We start from the raw sequence: 21753 nt of genomic DNA on the forward strand, positions 1-21753 counted from the left end.
GACATGAGGAGACAGCTTGCTGTTTTCCCTAAAATTCAGTGACTTTTATTCCCATGCCTTTCATAACTGCCTGGCATTAACTTCCTCATGAGAAAGCTGATCCTGCTTGTGGTATGTTGCATTTTTAGGAAGACACAGTCAAGATTTAAACTGGGAATTTGCTGAAATGGGATTGCATAACAGGAGAAAAGGGATAAACAAGAATCCTGAATAAATCTGTGTGAAAGGTGGCTGGAAATAAGAAGCATAGGAAATGTGAGGCAAGTGTGGAGGCTGTGTCAATATGAAAAAACAACAACAGGTTGTGTAAGGGTTGAGAAAAGCTGGTGACAGTGTGAGTGTGGGGATGAGAATGGGGTGTGGTGGAACTTGGCAAGTCACACTGGGCATTTTGTGGATAATTTTGGGCAACCTGAGTCACTGGGTCAGGCACTGGAGAGGCAGGGGTTTCCTGGCTGAGTGACACATGTGGACACCAGTGGGCAGTGCAGAATGTGCCAAGAGTGAATCTGTACTGATCTGTGTGGGAACAGTACCCCTGATTGTGTTCTCTGTCAGGGCTTGTAGAGACTCCAACCGATTGAGTAGAGTTCGGAACATGCTCTGTGTTTGTTCTGAAGATGAGCATGGAGTCAATCATAGAATGTGCTGAGTTGGAAGAGATCCACAGGAATCATGGAGTCCAACTCTTTAGTCCTGGTCAGCTCCAAGATTCACAGCCCAGGAGTATTGTCCAAACCCTTGTTGAACCCTGTCAGGCTTGGTGCTGTGATCACTTCCTGGGGACTCTGTTCCAGTGCTCAAACATCCTCTGGGTGAAACTTTCCTGGTGTCCAACACAAACCTGTCCTGCCTCAGCTCTGGCCGTTCCCCTGGGTGCTGTCACAGGTCATGAGAGTGAAGAGATCAGTGTCTGCTCCTCCCCTTCCCCTCACCAGGAGGTTGCACACTGCAGTGAGGTCTCCTCAGTCTCTTCAGGCTGAACAGATCAAATGGCCTCAGCTGCTCCCCTCATGGGAGGTGTTTCCCCTCCAGACCTTTCACAATCCTCATGGCCTCCTCTGAACTCTGTCTGAAACCTCATGTTTTGTCTGGTGGTGCCCCAGCACTCGAGGTGAGGCCACCCCAGGTCAGAGCAGGGCAGGACAATCCAATCCCCCCTTGCCTGGCTCCCCAGGGCATGGCTGTGCTGTGGCTGACTCACAATCAGCTTGCCATCCATCAGGACTTCCCTCAGCTGCTCTCCAGTCACACCCACAGCCAGGGGGGCCCAGTCCCAGTGCAGAACCCAGCAGCTGCCCTTGGTGAAGTTCCTGTGGTTGGTGATTGCCCCTGTTTGATCAGGGAGGGATGCCATCATTCTCACTGCACCTAGGAAAAGCTATCTCTACCACCTGATTCAAATTCATTGTCTTCTTTAGTAGTCCCTGTGAAGCTATGTGGATTTTTTTTTAAGTTCTGTCATTTTACAGCTCTAAAACAGAAATATCTGAAGTGGCTCCTCAGCTCTAAGGTTAGCTCTGGTTCATTTCAGCTCTGGTTCCCTTCAGCAGGTACCTGGGTGTGCTTCTGCAGAAAGTAGCTGAGTAGGTAAAGCATGCAAGCATGGACTCAAGACTTACTTACAAACTTCAGTGCCAGAACTTTCCAAGCACAGATCCTTATCTCGAGTGAAAATACAAATTGCCACTTAGTTTTGCTACGCACAGATAAGACTTTTTGTGGAAAACAAAGCACTTCTTGGGGAAGACATTTTGATTTTTGCTGTTGAAAGTATAAATGTGTCTTGCAGGTAAAGTAACTGCCATGAAATTTTTATTCATTTATAAAGGGAAGATTTTTAGGGAGAGATTTTTTTTTAATTCAAAAGTATTAGGGCTGTTAAGTGTCTTAGCTTCAAAGAAGCACACCTGTAAGTATGACAAGTTTAGCTATAAAGGAGAAATCTAAAACCACTCAAAATTTATTTGTCTTATAGAAAGTTTCACAGGCAAGGTTTGACAATTCTTCTATCCCAGACAGTTTAGATTACTACTTGTAATTATTAATTCAGTAGAAACGTCTGATATTTCTAGTTCTGCAAAACATTATTTTGATACATACACAAGCCATCCAGTTAAATGCATCAGCTAGTTATTAATTTTATTATATTACATTATTTATATAATTATATATTTTTAATATATACAACACTTTCCTAATATTTTTCATATTGTGTATGCCCCACTGGATTTATGTAGTGAGAGCTGTTCCAGATGTAACTACAGCCACATAGAGAAGTAGTTGTATCATTGCAGTTTAATTTGCTGGTGTAGACAGGAACTGCAAATAATTTACTTATATTGTCATTGAAGACAGAAGGTGATCTTCATCTGGTTTTGACCATTTGTAGAAATTTTGTCTGAAACTTTTTGCTCACCAAAATTATTTTTTAAAGGGAACTCACCATATATAAATATGAGCCTGAAAAGCTGAACATTAACTATAACTGGACTGGAACAGGTGCTTCGTCCAAGTCACCAAGATCTTGGAGGGTAAACTTCAAATTTTCATTCAAAAAAGCTGAGGAGTGAGTTACCTTAGCTGCTTAATATTGGGAAGAAAAATACCTTTTAGTAAAAAACAAACCTAACTTTTTATGTGTGCTGGCAGATGTGGATTTTCTACATCTACAAAAGGTCTTTTTCTCTGCCTGTTTGTTTAGAATGATGGAGAGCATGAAAATACTGTAGCTATTGTATTAAAATCTTATATTTTCAACTTGACCACCTAAAAAAAATCCTCTAAATAGAGTCATAATAACCTTATAAATTAGTAGCTGTAATACTGCTGTAATTACTGTAACTATTTTAGTTCTCAAATGAACAGATGAAAAAATGGAGCTCAGAATCCTATTATTAGCAGCATATTGTTATATGCTGGGGAAATCAAGTTTAAATAATTATACAATGCTTTTACACTTGAACTTCTCTTTATAGCTGACTCCTCTCTAGGACAGCCTTATTCAGCTTTATTTTTTTTCCTCTGTGTTAAGATTTAAGGAAGGAGTAGCTCTGATACACATTTACAGTCCTCAGAATTTGGATAGAAAGACCTTATTACAAAGCCTAGTGCTCCTTGAGATCTATTTTTCATCAGAGGTTGAGGTTCCTACTGGCTTTATAAATAATCACTACCCTCAAAGACTAAAAAAAGTCTGTGTGTCATCTTGGGATTCAGTGAAGAGCTGATATTCCACCCCTCCCTCCAACCTTCTGTGGGAGGCACTTGTCCCAAGCTGTTTGATAGAGTAAAACATTCTCCTTTGAAAAGGAAATTTTCACCATTTTTTAATATTTGGAGATACGTAGCACAAATTGAATTTAGAGATGATATTCATATGTAATTTCCCACTTAAATACAACTTTAATGGGAATCCCCAGAAGTTCAAATGAGTTCAAACTCATTGATGTCCCAGATATGTTAACATTATAAAAATAAATATTATGGTGAAGTTAAAAGTTCTAAAAAAGAAATTAGTTTATTTCCTTTTCTTATGCAGTGGAAAACACATTTAAAAGACCATTTTCACTGCAGAGAAAATGAGAAAATGATCTCTTGTTCAGGGTCTTTTTTTCCCACCTGTTCTCTCACTAGGGCAGTAGAAGAGTGTGAGAGCTTGGCTGAATTCTATGGCTTGTGCTGTCTCTGTCCTTGAGGTTTTCAGGCTGAACCTGGATAAATCCCTGAGTAACCTGCTCTGAATTTTTAGCTTTGAGCAGCTGATGGACAAGAGAATTTGGAGATTTCTTCCAGCCTGACTTACCCAGAGCTCCTGGGCTACTGAGTTATACTGAATTCCCCTGTTTTGCCAAAGCCAGCAAAAATCCTACTGATGCAGGATTCAGCTGTCCATATGTGACATAAGGAACTGATCTTGAAAATAATCAAAAATTTTTTCTGGCCGCTTTTAACATCCTTGAGGAAATTCACATTATGTGGATTGAAAAGGATTCATGTTTAGTGGATTTTTTTTAGAGATGCTAAATGTTTCATCATTTCCTAGGAACTAACAGTATGTTAAAGTAATCATCACTGAAGGTTCAGAACTTCCTGTGTCCTACAAGCATTAAAACCTGGTTGTAAATAAGATGGAAGGTGTGATTGTGTGCTGTCAGCATCTTTTCAGCTTCTGCTGATGTAGTAAGTCAGGTAAACCAATACCTATTTTTGTATATATATGCACTAAATATATGTAACTGTTACATTTGCATATATAATTTTTATATAAACATCTAAAATGGTCCCAGTGGCACATTTTATCACCTTAATACTCATTTGCTGCTTTTTTCTATGTGTCAAAGTGATGCAGTCTTGAAGAAGGCTTTGCAGGTTGTGTTGTAAAGCTGTAAAATCCATGCACAATTAAATTGAAAGTGTTTGCTTTAAAAGAAAAAATAAGAAAAAAGTGATTTAGGTAGATGCTTTACTCCATTGACTAGGGCAGCCTAGATTTGTCTGTGTGCATTAGTGTTCCTGAAGCTGCATTTCTGTATATCACATTCCCAGCTTCTCCAGGGATTTCCTAAGTAGACCTGCTGTGTTTACAAAAATTAGCCTTTACATCCAGGTGAAATGGGTGTTACCTATCTTTTTTCTTCTTTTTCTTTCAAGTAAGAACTGCTTTACAGAGTATATATTTCACTGTTCATTCCTATACCTCTTCCACGTCTTGACTGTAATGTCTAAACCAAAATTATTTAATTTCTGAGTTAAAGCATTTTAACAGAACACTGCACATAACTGCAGTCTCAGAATAATATTTAGTAATCTTAAAATTTTAAAAAATGAGTTTTAAAAGTTGTTTTGTCTTAAAACATGAAAAGTGCAGGCCAGATTTGTCTTGGTGTTTTTGCTACAACTGAGTTTAGGGGTAACCACACATTTAAAAACTTGCAGACAAAATTCTCCCATTTGAATTGTAATTAATAGAGAACAAGGTACAGTTGCACATGGGAAGTACAATCTGGACAGCTATAAAGCCAATTTCTGTATAGGTGCTTCCAATTGTTGGCAAGATATCTCTGTTTTCTAAGGATTTACTGAGTCTGTAGCTTGATAGAGTGCTGGGTGTTAGTGTTTGCTGTTTGTGCCTGGTCAAGAAGAATCTCCCTTTCTTTGTCTGCCTTGTGTTCTTCTTACCCCATGCATAATTCATAGGCAGAAATAGTGGTTTTAATTGGACCAGCTGATGCACTGAGAGAAAAGAGTAGGGTTTTGGTTTTGTTTTTTTAAAGGTTAGACCAGCCCTTCTTAAGGATACAGAAACTTGCTTATTTTAGGTCAGCTGATGTAGTTGGATAATAAGAGGCATTTTCCCTGCAGATGTTGCTTTATGCCCTTAAATCTTCAAGCAACAACTCTTTGTTGCTTCCCTAGCAGGGGCTCACTTACTTAAAATGACTGTGAAGTGTTTTTTCTGTAAAAGCATTATTCTCTTGGCTGCTTTGCTAAATTTAGCCCTGAGGAATATTGATAATATTGATGAATATGGATTACTCTTGATTGCCATTCTCCTTTTGGAAGTCCCTGTTCTCCACAGAGTTACAAGTGAGCACGTGGTATTACAATTAGAAATGTGAAAAGCTAAATTCAACTAGACAGGATTTTTTTATTACATTTAATTACTCTGCAATTATTCTTTGAGCAAAGGTAGGTTCTTTGTTTCACACTCCTCCTAGTTTGTCAGGAATATCCCTTGCTCCCAAAGGAGTGGAGGAAGAAAAGCTCATTCCAGTCACCTACACGAGCCTGTTGGAGGTGTCCTTTCTGTAGTACATCTTGCATTTGCCAGCAGTTTTAAACAGGGTGTTCCTAAAAATGCCATCAGGAATTTTTGTGCTTGTATTGATTTAGAATTCCTGTGGCCACATAGAAGTGGAGCTTTAAATAGCAGTGCAGTGCTGCCAGCCATGTTGGGAGGGTGCAGCCTCCCCTTGCTGGCTGGAGCACACGTGCTGCTCGCTCACAGGCTCTGCACACGCTGCCTGATGCTCTCCCTGCATTTGCTGTTCCTGCATCACAGCATTCTTCAAGGATTATCCAGGCTTTGTCCCCAGGAGCACTCAGTGTGGGTGTTTCACTGCAGTTTCACCACAAGGATGCCTGTTCCCAGTCAGCTTGGCTGGAAATACTGGCAGTTAATCTGCAGTGGTTGAAGCTGTGCAGATATGTAGCACAAATTGAATTTAGAGATGGTATTCATATGTAATTTCCCACTTAAATACAAGTTTAATGGGAATCCCCAGAAGTTCAAATGAGTTCAAACTCATTGATGTCCCAGATATGTTAACATTATAAAAATAAATATTATGGTGAAGTTAAAAGTTCTAAAAGAGAAATTAGTTTCTTCTCTTTTCTTATGCAGTTGAAAACACATTTAAAAGACCATTTTCACTGCAGAGAAAATGAGAAAATGATCTCTTGTTCAGGGTCTTTTTTTCCCACCTGTTCTCTCACTAGGGCAGTAGAAGAGTGTGAGAGCTTGGCTGAATTCTATGGCTTGTGCAGTCTCTGTCCTTGAGGTTTTCAGGCTGAACCTGGATAAATTCCTGAGTAACCTGCTCTGACTTTTTAGCTTTGAGCAGCTGATTGACCAAGAGACTTTGGAGATTTCTTCCAGCCTGACTGTGTTCCTGCACAGCTCTCTCATCTCAGCTATCATCCCTTCCACAGGTGTAGCAAATCACAGTAATTCACTGAAATTCAAAGAAGGTTCTGAGTCATGGGGGTTTATTCCACAGAAGTGACTTACTGGGTATTCCACGAGTTGATTTTAACCCATTGTACAATATTTATTTACCAAATTAATGACTTGTTCCAACAGAATGTTGGAATAAGTATTTGAATAAGTTTTTTTTAAACTTTTTTGTAGGGTGGAATAATTTACTTGGTAAGTAAGTTTACTTACTTCAACTTATTTTGCAAGTAAGGAATAGGCATGAGGCAATTTTTCTGAGAATACTTGGCAACAATTATCACAAATAACTAACAAACATAGTTCATTATTGGTATATGAAAGGGAGCAGTGTGGAGAATTTAAATTAGAATTTAATTGGACATAAAGGGCCATATTAAAAAGAAATTAATGTTGCATTTGTTAGACATGAAGAATATCAGAGCGTTTTTCCTGATGTATCCACTCCTTGCAGTCCTTGCACAGGAGGAACTCGAGCTTAGGGGTGAGGAGATAATTAATTTTTCAGTTTGTTGCTGTCCATGGCTCTTGGATTGCAGTTGCTGTGGGCTGGACATCTGCAGGGCTGGGATTGCTCACCCAGCTGCTTCAGGTGATGTGATCTGCTCTCCAGAGGTTTTGTCCTAATTCTAGTTCCAATCGGCCTGCTAGTGAAAAATGATAAATTGCACTAATAATTCTGAAAAAAAGAAAAGTTTAATTCATAGAGGAGCAGAAAAGCCTTCCTAAAACCACTTGATAGATGATCAAGCTTTATAACTTTTATCTAACAAACCTTCTGGGCAGGTTTACTCCATTGTACATGAGGCAGGAATACTTCCTGCTGCTGTGCCATGGGTGCCATGCAGGCTGCAGAGCTGAGTCCCCAGGGAATATTCTGGGTGAGTGCAGGGTTCAGGGGGATCAGGGCCCAGCTCAGCACAGGAAGCTCCTGTTGGCAGGGTCAGGTGCTCCCAGCCTGCTGCCCTCTCCCTGCTGTGCTTCTGGCACCTGCTCACCACATCATTCACATGGGAGTGTGTATTCCAAAACCAGAGCAGCCTCATGGAGGTGTATTCTGTGTACTACAACAAGAACTGTATTTTATTTGCACTGAAAATAAACTGTTGACATGGGATTATACCTGTTAAAGCTTCTTTTTTTTTTTTTGGGGTTGCTGTGTTAACAGAAATATTAAAAAATCAAAATGTAAATTTGACAGCACTCTCATAATTTCACCAACAAATATATTTGTTTTTTTTTCAGTTTCCTCAGTGGATTACTTCAGTAGCAATGCCCTGCTCTTACCTAGTCTTTCTTAAATAGAAATTAGACCATCTTCTCTCATGACAGTCATCTTTCTTTGGTCTGTGCTAATGAGACTATGTATGGAAATTTATCCGTGCAAGTGAAGAGGTGACTTTTCTTCCTGCCTCCCCCACAACACTGATTCACTTAATCAGTAATTTTATTTTACAGAAGATTTCTAAACTCCAACTTCCTAGAAGATAAATCCTGCATTTTCACATTGCTCAGCTCAGCTCCCGAGCTCACACACAGCACTGTAAAAGGTGTTTTATGTGAGGAGCACAGATCAGTTCCACCCCAGGCCAGGAGAGCAGCCCCATCCTGGCCATGACCTCCCCCTCATTATTTTTGTGCTTCACCTACTTCCTTCCTTCCTTCCTTCCTATTTTCCAAATTTCCCATCTTCCCAAGAGCACTTGCTTTTTAGCTGTCTCCTGTCTCTGGAGCTTCATATATGAACCAAATCCATTGTGGTTATAGGAACTGGTTTGTACATATCTGAGACTGGAAAGATATTTTGTATTTTCTTCCTCTTGGTGTGTGTAAGATGAAAATTTTTTAAAAGCTGCTACAGAAAGCACTGAGAGAAATCTAAAAATTCCTTATGAAAAAGCTTCTTTCTGAACCACATCATCCCAGTAAACAATTTTTCTTTTTTGCCTTTAATTAAAAAATTTATCATATAGTTGATGTTTTCTTTTGGTGGTTAGAGCCACATTTTTTACACAGTTGCAGATCATTTGAAGTTTAGCAGGTTTTTTTTTTGTGGTGCTGGTTTTGTACACTAAATGCTCCAAAATCCAGGGAAACAAAGCCCCATAGATAACTTTTATTTCCAGAATGGTGATAATTAAAATCTCTGGTATTAATGTTCCTCCTGTGGTGCTCATCCCATATCAAAGACGACTGAGGTAAAATTCTGCAGGCAAGATCATTTTTTCAGAAAAACTGAAAAGTTTCTTTTTTCTCAGTGTTGCTGAAGAGATGGTCAAGCTTCTTTTTTTGTTCTGTGTGCACTTGCAAATAGATGGACATTCTCTGTCTAGGCAATTATTTTGTCCATGTCATTTGATTTTTTATGTATTCTCTGGAATTTTGGATCTATATATTATCTAGAATTTTTTATATTTTTTTTAAAGTTTTTTTAAAGCTCTAAAATAGCTTTAGGTCATAAAGTACTTCAGGCTAACTTATTTTTCCTCTGAGTGCAAGATTTTTGACTAACCAAGTTTCTGTTTAAGTATTTGGAAAATTTTCATTTTTAAATATTAGACGATATATCTGCTGCTAGCATGGAGGGGTTGTGCAATAACAGCCAGGAGCTGTTGGTGTAGCACTGAAAATTAAGATTTTTCTGCTTCTGAAGAGTAATTTTCCTGTTCTAATCAACATTTTTTCCTGTTCAAGCTCTGATTACTTCATGAGAACATAACACTGCAGTTAGAGTTGCAGTAGGCTTTTAGGATTATTTCCTGCCAAATTCTGCATCATTTCTTTTTCTTATTCTGGGGATTTGTAACATGCTGCTGGGTCCATGTCCCTGTAGACTCAAATACAAATTCAGTTATAACCTGCATCACAGAGGGGAACAATATTCATGTCCTGGCTGATGTTTTTACTCCTTTGAGGCCATGCCAGTGACTTCCAGAAGCACAGAAGGGTTGGAAGAAGGATTTGGTCTCTCCGTAGCCTGATGTGTTGGATTCCTCTGTTCTGGTCTTGAAAGAGCATTCTCTAATATGTTGTCATAGGAAACCTGTGTCACACATATTTATTTTTTTTTACACTAAGAAGTAGTAGCAGAAATATTTTTCTCTGCACTTTAAAAATTGCATCTCTCTTGTTTCGTTCACATCTCTGTGTGATGTTAGTAAATGAATCTGAGGACAGGATTTTCCACAAATTATTGCCACTACTTCTGCTTGAAAACCCATTAAACTGGTGATAGCCCCTTTGCCTTTCTTCTCATGCCCATATACATCATATTTCCATGTTCTCCATATCTTTCCCCCCTGGTTTTGATATATCTGAGTTACTTAAGTATTATTTGGTTGTTTTATCCCATTTCTTCCTGTTGACATCTCTCCCTTTCTTTGTTAGGTTTTATTGCACAAAATCCCTGGTAAGTTTTGAACATCATATTTTTCCCTGTCTCTCTGTTGAGTCACATGTGAAGATCCATTCATGTGCTTGTAGAATTTAAAAATGGATGCACAGAATTTTAGACAGCTTCATAAATACTTGTACAGTCACACTGCAAAACAGTTGTTTAATAAGGGATCTCTTTTTAGAATTAAAAATTGTATTTCTCTTCTTACTTAGGAGCTGCAGTGTTATTTTTTACTCTAAAAGAGAAGAGGATTTCCTTAAATTTCAGAATTATTAGATGGCAAGAAGGAGAGGACTGGGAGTGTAGTGGTGATACAGGAAAGTCAGGAAAATAAGAGGAAATGAGAATAGTGGTGGTGCAGAAATTTAAAGTAAGACAGAAAACATTCCTTGTTTCTGTCTCTTGCCTGACCTCATCTCTGCTGCTTAAAATTTCAAATGAAGGGTTTCTCTGTCTTAGGTGTCTGCAACATTATTCAAATCATTGTTTGTCTCCTGCATTTCAATTACACTTTTCCACTGAGATCGTTATTTTTTTAAATTTTGCTGTGTTTTTTCTCATTAGCCCCAAGTCACAGCTAAATTAAAAATGCCTGTGTAATAGTGTGATATTATATGTGATAATTACATGCCAGATTTTTTTCTGTTCCAGTTCATGGTACTCTGTTCATTGGGTGGGTTTCTCTCCCTGTAATTTTTCAGCCTTTTTGTATTTCAGTTGCTTAAAAATTGGCCCTTTCTGCTTGAGATGAGAATTCTGTGTGCTCAGGAAGAGCAGTGCTTGGTAACCCAGTGCTCTGCTTTCTGCCAGCAGTTTATTTCAGTGCACCTGCTGCTTCCCACTCTGCTCAGCCTTGGTGGCATTGCAAAATGCACAGAGCAAATTGAATAAATTCTGTCTTCATATCCCTTCCTGAATCTTTTACACTTGCTAATTGGATTATTGACTGACACAAATCTTTTCCTGCAGTCTCTATAATAATCTTTATGTCTGCCCCCTCACCTCACCCCAGGCCTGCTGCTGTTTATTAATACTGGCAGTATTGGCAGTCATGCACTTTTTGCCCTATGACCAAAGAAAATCATTTTCCCAGCTTCTGTGTCCTAAACTTAGTATTTCTTTGCTTGACATTATAGTGGGCTCATAATGATGAGATATTTTGTAATGGTAACTGTCAGAAATAATTTACGTGTATTTTTTGGCTGGCAAGAAGAAAAATAGCATTTCTGTAGAAGTGCTGTCCCTTAAAAAAAAAAAAAAAAAAAAGGCACCAGTCTGGACAAGTTCTCATCTGGGTCTGGCCAGATGATCATGGCTGTCTTTAAAATTCATTTACTTGTCTGACAGGTGATAGTTCTTCTCTCAAAGGGATGTTAAAAAGGTAGGAAGCTGCCCTGTCATTTTAATCATGGGAAAAAAAATTCTTCCAGTTAAAGAATATCAAGTTAACTGAAAGATCTTGGTAGTCTTTCTGTATTGGGTAATGTCTTTTTGCAATATCTTTTTATTAGGAGATTCTGGGTTCACTTGGCAGTAAGGGAATATCAAGAGAAGACGTCTTGTAACTTCTTTTACTGAGATCCACACATACTTTTCTTAGTTTTTTGCAGCTTGCTGAGAGAATTCTCTGATCATGTGGCCACACAGGGGTTTCTGTGAAACTTGAATGAACCTCTAAAGTAGGTATTGGGGCTGTTCTTTTCTCTTGCAACTGCCATAATTACTAGGAGAATTCAAATGAGCATCCAGCAGGATGTTTAAGGAAATAACTACTGGAAATTATTACTAATGTTTACTTTTAGATTTTCTGGAAATCTTTGTTCTCTTCCCAGAGCTGGAAGCTTATTCTGATTTTACCACTTAGAACCTTGACAAAAATTTTGGTCAAAAGAGAGAGCTAGAGGCAAAGAGGTACTAAACTGTAAAGTGTCTGCTCTGATTTCCTCCCTTTCCCCTCTGATAACTAAATTGCCAGGCTGAATTTTGGGATGCACCAAAGTTCCTTTATTAGCTTCAGGTTAATTTCAAAATCCATCTAAATTGATACTGAGGTGTTGACATTCCTTCTTAGCATTATGTACTGTAGTTTCAGTACAACTATCAAACTTTAAGTGTCACAAAGGTGGCAGGGTGGGGATTGTGGCTCCCTGTGGGCAGGAGGTGACCACACCAAGTCATCATTTTCAGGAATTGGTGCCCAGAACGAGTTTCTTAGTCTGTGTTTAGAAAACCCCACTGAAGCTACTCCAGGTTCAGTTCATTTTAAAATCCCATCAGGTCCTGGAAGCTTCAGGCACCAGTTTTTAACTCATGCCTCACTTCATTCTTGATTCATAAAATACAAGTGTGTGTTCTGACTGTTCAGTGGTTAGTTTGACATAAACTCTCACTGTGAGGCTTCAAATTGTTTGATATTATTATCAAATTAATTTTTTCTGGTTTGTCTTTTAAAGTTGATGGTACAGACTCTAGGCAGACTCCAAAACACTGGTTTGGTTCATTTTTGGAGGACTTGGCTGGGAAGGTTTTCATGTTTTGCTCTATTTTTACAAAACAATACTGCAACTTGATTCTGTACCCAGATATGAGGCCACAAAGCTATCAGAACTGCAGGCAGATTGACAAAATAATGGAATTTCTCATCTGTTGGGTTGATGCTTTTTCTGCCCTGGAAGGAGCAGTGTTGTTCCACTCTTGGGCACAGCAGTGCTCACCCCTGTTCTGTTCTCCCCCCTTGCTCAGTCCTGCTGGGGCTCCAGACACCCAACACCCCTTAGAAACAATGCAAATTTTATCAGATCCAGTGCCAGGGAATCCAAGGAAGGTGCCAGAAAACCAGCACTAGAAAACTCTGGGACACTCTTCCTGAGGGAGTGGGGGTTTGGCTCCTGGCAGATGTTGATGTTATGAAGCATGAGAGATTTTCTTACAATTGCTGTTCATTTTTTAATGTTTCTTGTACATATTTTTCTTATCATTAAATGTAAATTGCCCTTGTTAATAAATATTTTCTGTCAATGAAAAGCAAGTGTGTTGCTGCTTTCAAAGTAGGCTGGCTAATTTTTTAACAGAAAAGAACATCTAGTCCCAGCTACTTTACAGGTAATGTAAACAGCAAAAAAAAAAAAGGTTCCGCCTTTTTCAATTAAAAAAACTTCCTTTTAATTCTCTGATAAGTACATGCAAAGAAATCATAAATAGCAATGAGAATTTTAGTAGATAACTGTACAATGAGAATTTTAGTAGATAACAATGAGAATTTTAGCAGATAAGTAAATGCAAGGTAGAATCCAGTCTGCATTTCATAAATAATTTAACTGTGAGGAAAACCTGTCTTGGTCCTTGAATTCAGCTGCATTACAGCTAAGCACACGCATTTCTATTTGGAATAAGAAGGTGTTGGAAGTTTTAATGTGGTATTTCTTCTCTTTTGACACTTTCTGCCCTTTTTTCTCTGTCATTTCTTCTGAGCTTTCTAATTTATATTTTTTAAGATCAGTAGTAACTTTTTAAGTAGAAATAATGACTGCATTATTAAGTAGAAATAATGAATGCATACAGCATTGTGCTGCATCTAAAGCATTATCACAGAGGTGATCTCCATCACAGAGGTGCTTTTAGTGATATAAATAGGGGATTAAGTGCATAAAATTGGTGCTAAGTTAAAATATCTGGATGCTGATTAAGCAAAATTAGTGACATTTTAGTAATATTTTTACATACTAAAATAACTTAGTGTTGATAATTAACTGTGGTCAGCATAGATATGACTTAACTGTGTCTTATGATTGAAAATTGTGAAACGTGCATATTTAATTGATTTTTTTGGTTGTTGTTGTTCTCACAAAGAGAATGTTAAACAGCTTTTAACATGGTACAGATACTGGTCTCCTTTGTCCTGATATGTTTTACAGCACAAATAACCTGAGTAGGTATAGGTAGTGATAAAGCCCAAAAATAACTTCAGGAATTAGAAAAAAGAAAATATATCTAAAAGGAAAGGTTTCTTTAGAGGGGTGGTAAACTCTAGCAAGATCATACTGAATGATTAAAAAACATGGACCTGACACCACAGACCTGAACTAGCATCTTCAGCTCTGATTTTTGCTTCTGGTCAAAACAATTCATTTCAGCTTTGGGAGTTGCTCAGCCTCAGTGGATTGAAGGATTTAAACAATCCCTCTAAATTTAGCATGTGGGTACCTAAAAACTTAACCCTTCATGCCCAGTTCCCAGGTACACTGGAACTCAGCTGCTTCTCTTCCCCTTGCTATAAGCAAGCTCTTGCAGAAGATACTGTCATTGAATTTCCACAGGTGGAAAGAATTCACTGTACTGGTAATTACATATGTAGCAACTTTAATTCATTATTCTTGCAGCGCATTTACCATTACCAAGCTGTGCAAACACACAATAAGCATTAAATTTAAATTATTTTGCGAGTTCATTAGGGTTTTGTAGAATTCAAAGTGTTCACTGATTGGTGTAAGTTTGGTGTGAGCACACACAAATTCTAAACTCATTTATGGCAACACTGATTACCTGTTCTGGGTGATCTTGGGGAAAATAATTTGTTTACCCACTCCTGTTTCATTAGTTTTTAGTGATTATTATTGTTTTTAACCTCCTGATGTCACAGATGATAAACTGTCCTGTTACAAGAGCTTTTGTCTGGGAAGAAATTACAATTATAGAAGTGTAAAAAAAGAAAATTATTCATAAATTTTTAAACAAATGTTAATTATGTCCCTTTCTGTTGCTGAATTAGTGGAATAGTAAGGATCTAGAGGACACCCCCTGTAGGTAGATTAAAACTAGCAGTCTCTCTTGCTCTAGATAACAAGTTTAATAAACTAGAAGAGAGCTAGACTGAGCAAACAAAGGACAGTACAACTTGTGTTTGTAATACAGAAGTCTGAAAGTAGGGTGGGAGGCATTATTCTTAATCCAGTGAGGACTGAAAGGAACTTTTCCTTGAATTCTTTATGCACAACCTCCCACATGATGCTAAAAAGCACAAGCTGGCTGTGTGTCTGTAGGGGAAGGGTTCCTGTGATATTCATTCTTGGAGTGGAGAGGAGGAAGTGCAGGAGCTTCCAGAGCACCTCTTGGGTGAGGACAGTTCACTTAAATTGATGGGTAAAGAGCAATAAATTACTGAAATTAAATATAAACCTTCCTGCTGAGCTGAGCAGTGGGACCAAAAGTGCCCAGGTTGTTTTAGGTGTGGAGAATTCAGTTCCTCAGTGAGGAACAGGGGATTTCTGGGGAGTGGGTAACTGCCATGTGACATTTCAAAAGCCTTTCATAAAAATGGAACAGAATAATGGCAGAATAATCCAATTTACCTAATAGGCTGGAAGCAAAATTTTAATGGAATTGTGTAGAAAACTTAGAATTCCTTTCTGCTAACATTGTTCCCATTAGCTTTGACTTGCTATCACTTTTCTGGCCCTTCATCCTTGCCCTCTTTTTTGGGGGTGGAGAACCTTAGCTTGGTTTTTGTAAGACCCAATGCTGTTCAATAGTTTGACATAAACTGTCACTGTGAAGCATCAAATTATTTGATATTTTAATCAAATTAATTTTTTCTAGTTTGGCTTTTTTTAAGTTGATGATACAGGCTATGGTTTGGTTAATTTTTGGAGGACTTCTTTGCAGATCCCTTGGAAATAATCCTGCCCACCAGGATAGTGGCAAGGCCCTGCTCTCTGAGAGGTGTGATGTTGTTTTGGGGACACAGAGAACAGGAGGATGAATGTCACTGTGTGGTGACAAAAAAAGCTGTGATCTAACCAGGCTGGGTGGGGGATACACAACTCTGTTTACTCCCCATTTAGAACAGAATTTTTAAAAAAAATCCAAACAAATAGAATTCTAAATGACAAACAGTATCATTGCAGTTAAATGATGGTTAATTCTTTAAAATATAAAAAGCTGTAAATACCCATTTTCTTTGGAATGTGGGTGTTAAAATGTGAAGGTGCCTTAAGACTGGCATCTTAGTTTTCCAATATCATCTATAAAATTCTCTTTGAATTTATGTGCATTCAGAATTGGGCTCATCCCATGGGGAAAGAATATAAAACAGGAAAGTTGAGCTACAGCAATAAACCTGATGTATCTATAACTGCTATACACAGTTGCATTATAAAACATATGGATATTTTATAGACTGTAATATAGAGACTGATTCAAACCAGCTTTTTTACTTTGTAAGCTATGTTCAGAAAGTCATAAATACAGAAATTAGTGTAAGAAGGGAAAAAATCATGTCCTTATAATATGTGTACTTTTCAGACTTGTGGCATGCTTTATTTGATCAAATACCATTATATATAATCCTATTATTCACTAGCCAGGATTTCTGTTCAGTGTCTTTTAAAGAACAGCCCTTCAAAGAAATTGGCTAGAACTTATAATAATCAGTATTCTAATTAAGAAGATTGTGACTAAGGGCACTCAAAGCATTTATTATGCATGTGGAAGGTAATACTGGGGAACAACTTCTGTATCTGAGCTTTTCAGGCTACATGTGCCTGTCTTTGTTTTTCTGCAAATTTATTAAATGGTTGGGAAAAATTGTAGTAAATAAAACCAAGTGTTTGTATATAGGTTTATGCTCAGACTTTCACTCATGTTTTTAAATTACTTGAATTTCTCAAAAATGTTTGCCTTCAGTCTTTCATTTTGGTTGATTTGTGGGATTTCTATGGCCACAACTCCTACACAATTCACACATTTCAATTCATTTATCCTTAAAGTGTCCCTACCAGACAGGGAGTTGATAATAAGGTCCATGCAGAGGAAAAGGAGTTCCTTAGAGAGGAATTCTCACCCTGCAGCTCAAGCAGAGAGGCAGATATGTGTGTGTGTGTGTGTGACTGTTGAAATTACTGAGCAAAAGCTGTTGTCAGCAAACTGGGAATGTAAACTGCAGAGATTTGCATGAATTAAGGTTTTCTGAGCTTGGTGGCTGGGGACAAGGGGGTTTTGTACCAGAGGAGAGGCTGATTCCCAACACTAAGAAGTGAAAACAACTGTGAAATAAAATCTGTGAGGTGGCTTTTTTCTCTGGAATGTTATTTTAAATGTATTTTCTGCATCATGTGTCTCATTACAGATAATAGTGTGCCCATGTCTCAGCAGAAAGAAGGAAAAGCAATATACAACGTCAGTTGCTTCAATTTTAAAAGAAATTAAGAAAGGTCTGATTAGATGATGCTATTCAGTTATTTTGGTTATGTAAATGTTCTGAGTTAGTTCATCCCTTGTGAATAGTTTATTTAAAGCATAATTGTTGTAGGGAAAAATTTATTTTCTCTTGAGAAAGCTTCAGTGGATTAGGAAGCTAAAGCTGAGGGTGTGATGGTCCCATTTCTGCAGAGATGGGGCTGAGTGGCTCTGTTGAGGGCAGGATCCATCACTGGTTTGATCACACAGGAGGGTCCCAACTTTCCCCTCTGCTGCCATAATCCAGAGTGCACTGGTTGAAAGCAAGCTCTCTGCAGGAAATGCCAGTGACCTGTTTAATCATACAAAGATGATAACAATTAGGGTTTTAAATCCCCATGAAGTATTAATGTGCTGATAGCCAAAAGCCTTGTGATAAGTGCCCAATGGTTTATCTGCTCTGGTTACAAGTTCTGAGTGTCCTGGGCTCTTCTCCTGCCTCTCAGCTCTGTCAGCCTGTGCTGTGTCACTGCCTCTCCCTCCTGAGGACTCTGAAAGGATGAGTGCTTCAATTGCTCTGTTTAACATTGCCCATTCTGGACCTTACCTTTCTCAGGGTGCATATTTGTGTTTGGGCTGGCTTAACTCAAGAAGAGCCTAAAGCAGAGCCTTGCTCAGGATGAGCTGTCCCCCAGAGATGGCCTTTCAGCATCACTTGTTTTCTGGATGCAATCTTTTCCATCAACTGTACTTAGCCCTGTGTTTTCCTGTGCTCTTCCATTGCTAGCTGTCTTTGTTTCAGGAGCAGCAACAGTACCAATGTCACTCCAGTCCATGCAGGTAGCAGATTTTTATGGTTTTGATAGGCTTGGTTTATTTCATATCTATGATGGTGCTCAAGCATTCTAGTCTGAACACGTTTTCATATGGTTCAACCAAGCATTAACTTTAATGAGCTGTTTTTCTGTAAGGGCTTTGAATTAAAATCTTCTCTGTTTCCCTGGGGACTGCATGATAGCAACTACCTGCAGAACATCCTTAGCTAGAGATCTGCAGGCATGGATTCCCCTCTCCTGTGCAGGAGGAGCACTTTCTCCCTTATTCCTGGCTGAATTGTTGCTTCCAAATAAACACTGGGAAGCAAGGTTTGTTCAGCAATCAGCTTCATGTTCCAGTTTAGAGATTTAGCAAATGCAGACAGTGCCTGTCACTTCTTTCTGCATTAGAAAAGCCAGAGAGAAAGGAAACCCTACATCTCAGAGTGCCTCTCTTGATAACCCAGACCACCAGAGCACATTGATGGTCTTGGCAACTTGAGGCTCTTGCTCTTCCCTGAAACCCCAAATATTCCAGAGATAATTCTGCCTGCTGTGCCTGGGGAGGAGTTGGGTTCCTTGCCCTGTATTGTCAGTCAATTCTTACAGTTGTTCCCATATACTTGCCAAGGCTGGATTCATTTCTGCTTTGGTCAAGAACCTCTTCCCTGTCTGTCCTTTCCTCCAGAGAGGAGGAAAGTTGCACTCACTTGAGAGTGTGCTCTACATGCTATGAGTTTACTTCTATTTTAAGATGCAAGTATATTCCATATTCTGATGCCAAAAGATTTTTAGTTTTTATATATTTTTCATCTATTCCTAGCTCTGTAGACTCCTCTTGAATAGTTACATGGTTTCTCAGCTAGCATTCAATACTTTTCCAGTACTTGTTAGACACATTCCTGGAATCCCATTCTAAACTCTCTTCAGTGAACCAAGGCCATTCTTCTACTTTCCCATGTGTGTGGACATGAACAATGTGAGGAGAAAGAGGGGAGGCTTCAGTAGGAGGCTGAACCCAGGGGGGAATTACTTCATTAACTATACTTTTAATTGGTTATTCTTGTCAATTATGCTAATTTGCTAAACTTATAGAAGTGTCATAGCCCTATATCACATGTGCATTTTGCCATAATTGCATCCTTCAATAAACAGTAACCACCTTTATCCTTTTAATCTTTGGCTTGTGATTTCAGGGCTCAGAAGGGCATCAATTCTAATTTGATTTTTCTGTGGCCTCAGGAAAACTTCAACTGATGCTTATTTTTAATATCTTGTCAAAGTGAGATGTGTGTTAAGGCAGCTTGTGCTGCTTTACCTTCTGTGTTCCACTGTGTAGCAGAGCAGTCTGTGTGGGAGCTGCCTGACTTGATGGCAGTCCTCAGTTTTTCCTGGGTGTGCTCCCATTCCTCCATGCCATTTATCACTTCAGTGCCTTCATGGTGCAGGCAGACCCTCCTTTCTCAAATTGCTTTTTCCTTCAGTTGCTGCATGCTGCCTCATTTTCTGGGATGGACTATTACTGTTGGCCCTGCCTTGAAGTGGGCTGATGTGGAGAGAGATTGGAGAAGGAAATTATTGCTTGTTATTTCATTCCTATAGTTAACCTCAGAAACCTCATTTTGTCATGCAGCAGGATCAGGCTTTTTTTTTTTTTTAATGGATTTTAGCTCATCTGAACAGCACTGATTCTCTCTCATGTTCCATCAATTCAAAAGGAAATTATATCACAAGGGTGATATAATCTTTGCTCACTCATAAACACTTTTTGGAAAAAACCTGAATCCCTGTAAACTGGTAAGAGATCACATCTCATCAGGTTTCTTTTCATCATATACTGATTTAGTTTTCAGATCCATTATTTAATTTCTTTGCTTATTTTCTGAAAGAACAGTAAAAGGATAGTACTGATAGGATAGGAATAAATAGGTATTTGCTTTATATTTCCTCAGTTTTTCACTGAAAGAGAAGTGTCACACAATCATTTTACCTCACCACCTCCATATAAATGCTTCATCAATGCTACATTTAAAATACTGTGAAGTTGTCTAAGGCCAAAACCTAAAGAAAAGTGCCAATTTAAACAGAATCTTCTTAGATAATTTTTCCAGTGAGCTTGATTTGAGGGCATAATCTGAGGAGAGAATGCTCCCATTAATTAGTGGGAAGGAAGGCAAGCTAAAAAACTTGGAAGAGATTTTATTTCCTTTATGTTTTGTAACCTGTGCTCTGTGATGTTTTTCATTCAGTTCTAAATTAGTTATAAGGTGAGCACAATGTAATTTTCCCGTGTCTGTCAAATCTCAGAATGGACAATTTTTATCTTACAGGCCATGGAGCAGATGTGAAATGTGTTGACTGGCATCCCACCAAGGGATTAGTTGTTTCAGGAAGTAAAGATAGCCAACAGCCCATCAAGTTCTGGGATCCAAAGACTGGCCAGAGCCTTGCCACACTGTAAGTTCCTACCCACAGATTTTGTATTTGCTCAAATATAAACTAACTTTATAAAATAATTTTTTCTTAATTCCTTTCTTAGCTCTTTTCCTCCCAACTTTTCAGTCGTACACAGTTGCTTTACACATGAAGCTGGTGCTTTAGCTTTGCCAGAAAATCCAGAGGTTAGGTGAGGACGAGTCCCTACCTGTAAAATTGAGACTTTAACATTTGTTATTTAAATTTGCTTTGTTCTTTTTCACAGTCAATTTAGCCACACAATTCTCATACAAACTGAGATAGGGAAAAATAAATGAGATGATGAAAACTTTGTTATGCTGCAGTAGAAATTGGATACTGTCTCAGTGAGTGCTAGCAGTTCCTTTGCAGTACAAAAGACCATGATCAGAGCAGAGGCCTTTGCACAGGAATCCCCAGTGTTCTGCTCTAGTAGCCTGAACTGCCTTGTTATTGACCTGAATATTGAATATTTGTGACTGGCAAACAACACATTTATATCTGTGTCTGAGAAACCAGCTTCAGGACAAACAATCTGTTTGTTTCTCTCTGCTTGCAGGCATGCTCACAAAAACACAGTGATGGAGGTGAAACTGAATCTCAATGGCAACTGGCTGCTGACAGCTTCTCGGGACCACCTCTGCAAGCTCTTCGACATCCGCAACCTGAAGGAAGAGCTTCAGGTCTTCAGGGGGCATAAGAAGGAGGCCACAGGTCAGAACTCTTTTTATTATGTAGATTGTTATTATTAAGCTTAGATTTAAAATTAAAATTATTTCAGTTTATTTGAAATCTTAGTATTCTACCTTGTGATTGTGGCTTGCTGTGTGTTTCAGCTGTGGCCTGGCATCCTGTTCATGAGGGGCTCTTTGCCAGTGGAGGCTCCGATGGGTCCTTGCTCTTCTGGCATGTTGGGTATGTGGCATTTTCATCAGCATGTTGGGAAGGTGTTGGTCAGCTGTTCAAGCTGTTAGACAAAACATAAAATACCTCTTTTCCCCTTTAGGCCTATATTTAACCTGCATATTTGTGGTAATACTTCTTCTCTGTACCTGAGGAATTTGTTAATATGCTTCATTTATGAGGAAGTTTTCCTGTAGAAATGGACTTTAAAGGACACAGTTGCTCGCACAAAACTAGCCATGTGTTGAGTGATGAAAGTTTGAAACTCCTAGTTT

At 38.6% G+C, this 21753-nt stretch overlaps 1 protein-coding gene across 9 annotated transcripts in view; it reads left to right on the plus strand.

Moving 5' to 3' along the window:
* WDR33 (WD repeat domain 33) overlaps positions 1-21753 on the plus strand; it is a 69552-nt gene that overhangs the window by 29927 nt on the left and 17872 nt on the right. For 2 of the 9 annotated variants that reach the window (XM_074546828.1, XM_074546820.1), the window contains exons 8-10: positions 20452-20578; positions 21135-21289; positions 21412-21490. In XM_074546828.1, coding sequence (XP_074402929.1) covers positions 20452-20578; positions 21135-21289; positions 21412-21490 — 361 coding nt within the window. The other 7 variants (XM_074546821.1, XM_074546822.1, XM_074546824.1 and 4 more) reach the window with 7 other exon arrangements.

This window comes from Zonotrichia albicollis, chromosome 9, assembly GCF_047830755.1.
Source record: "Zonotrichia albicollis isolate bZonAlb1 chromosome 9, bZonAlb1.hap1, whole genome shotgun sequence".
NCBI classification, from domain to species: Eukaryota; Metazoa; Chordata; class Aves; order Passeriformes; family Passerellidae; genus Zonotrichia; species Zonotrichia albicollis.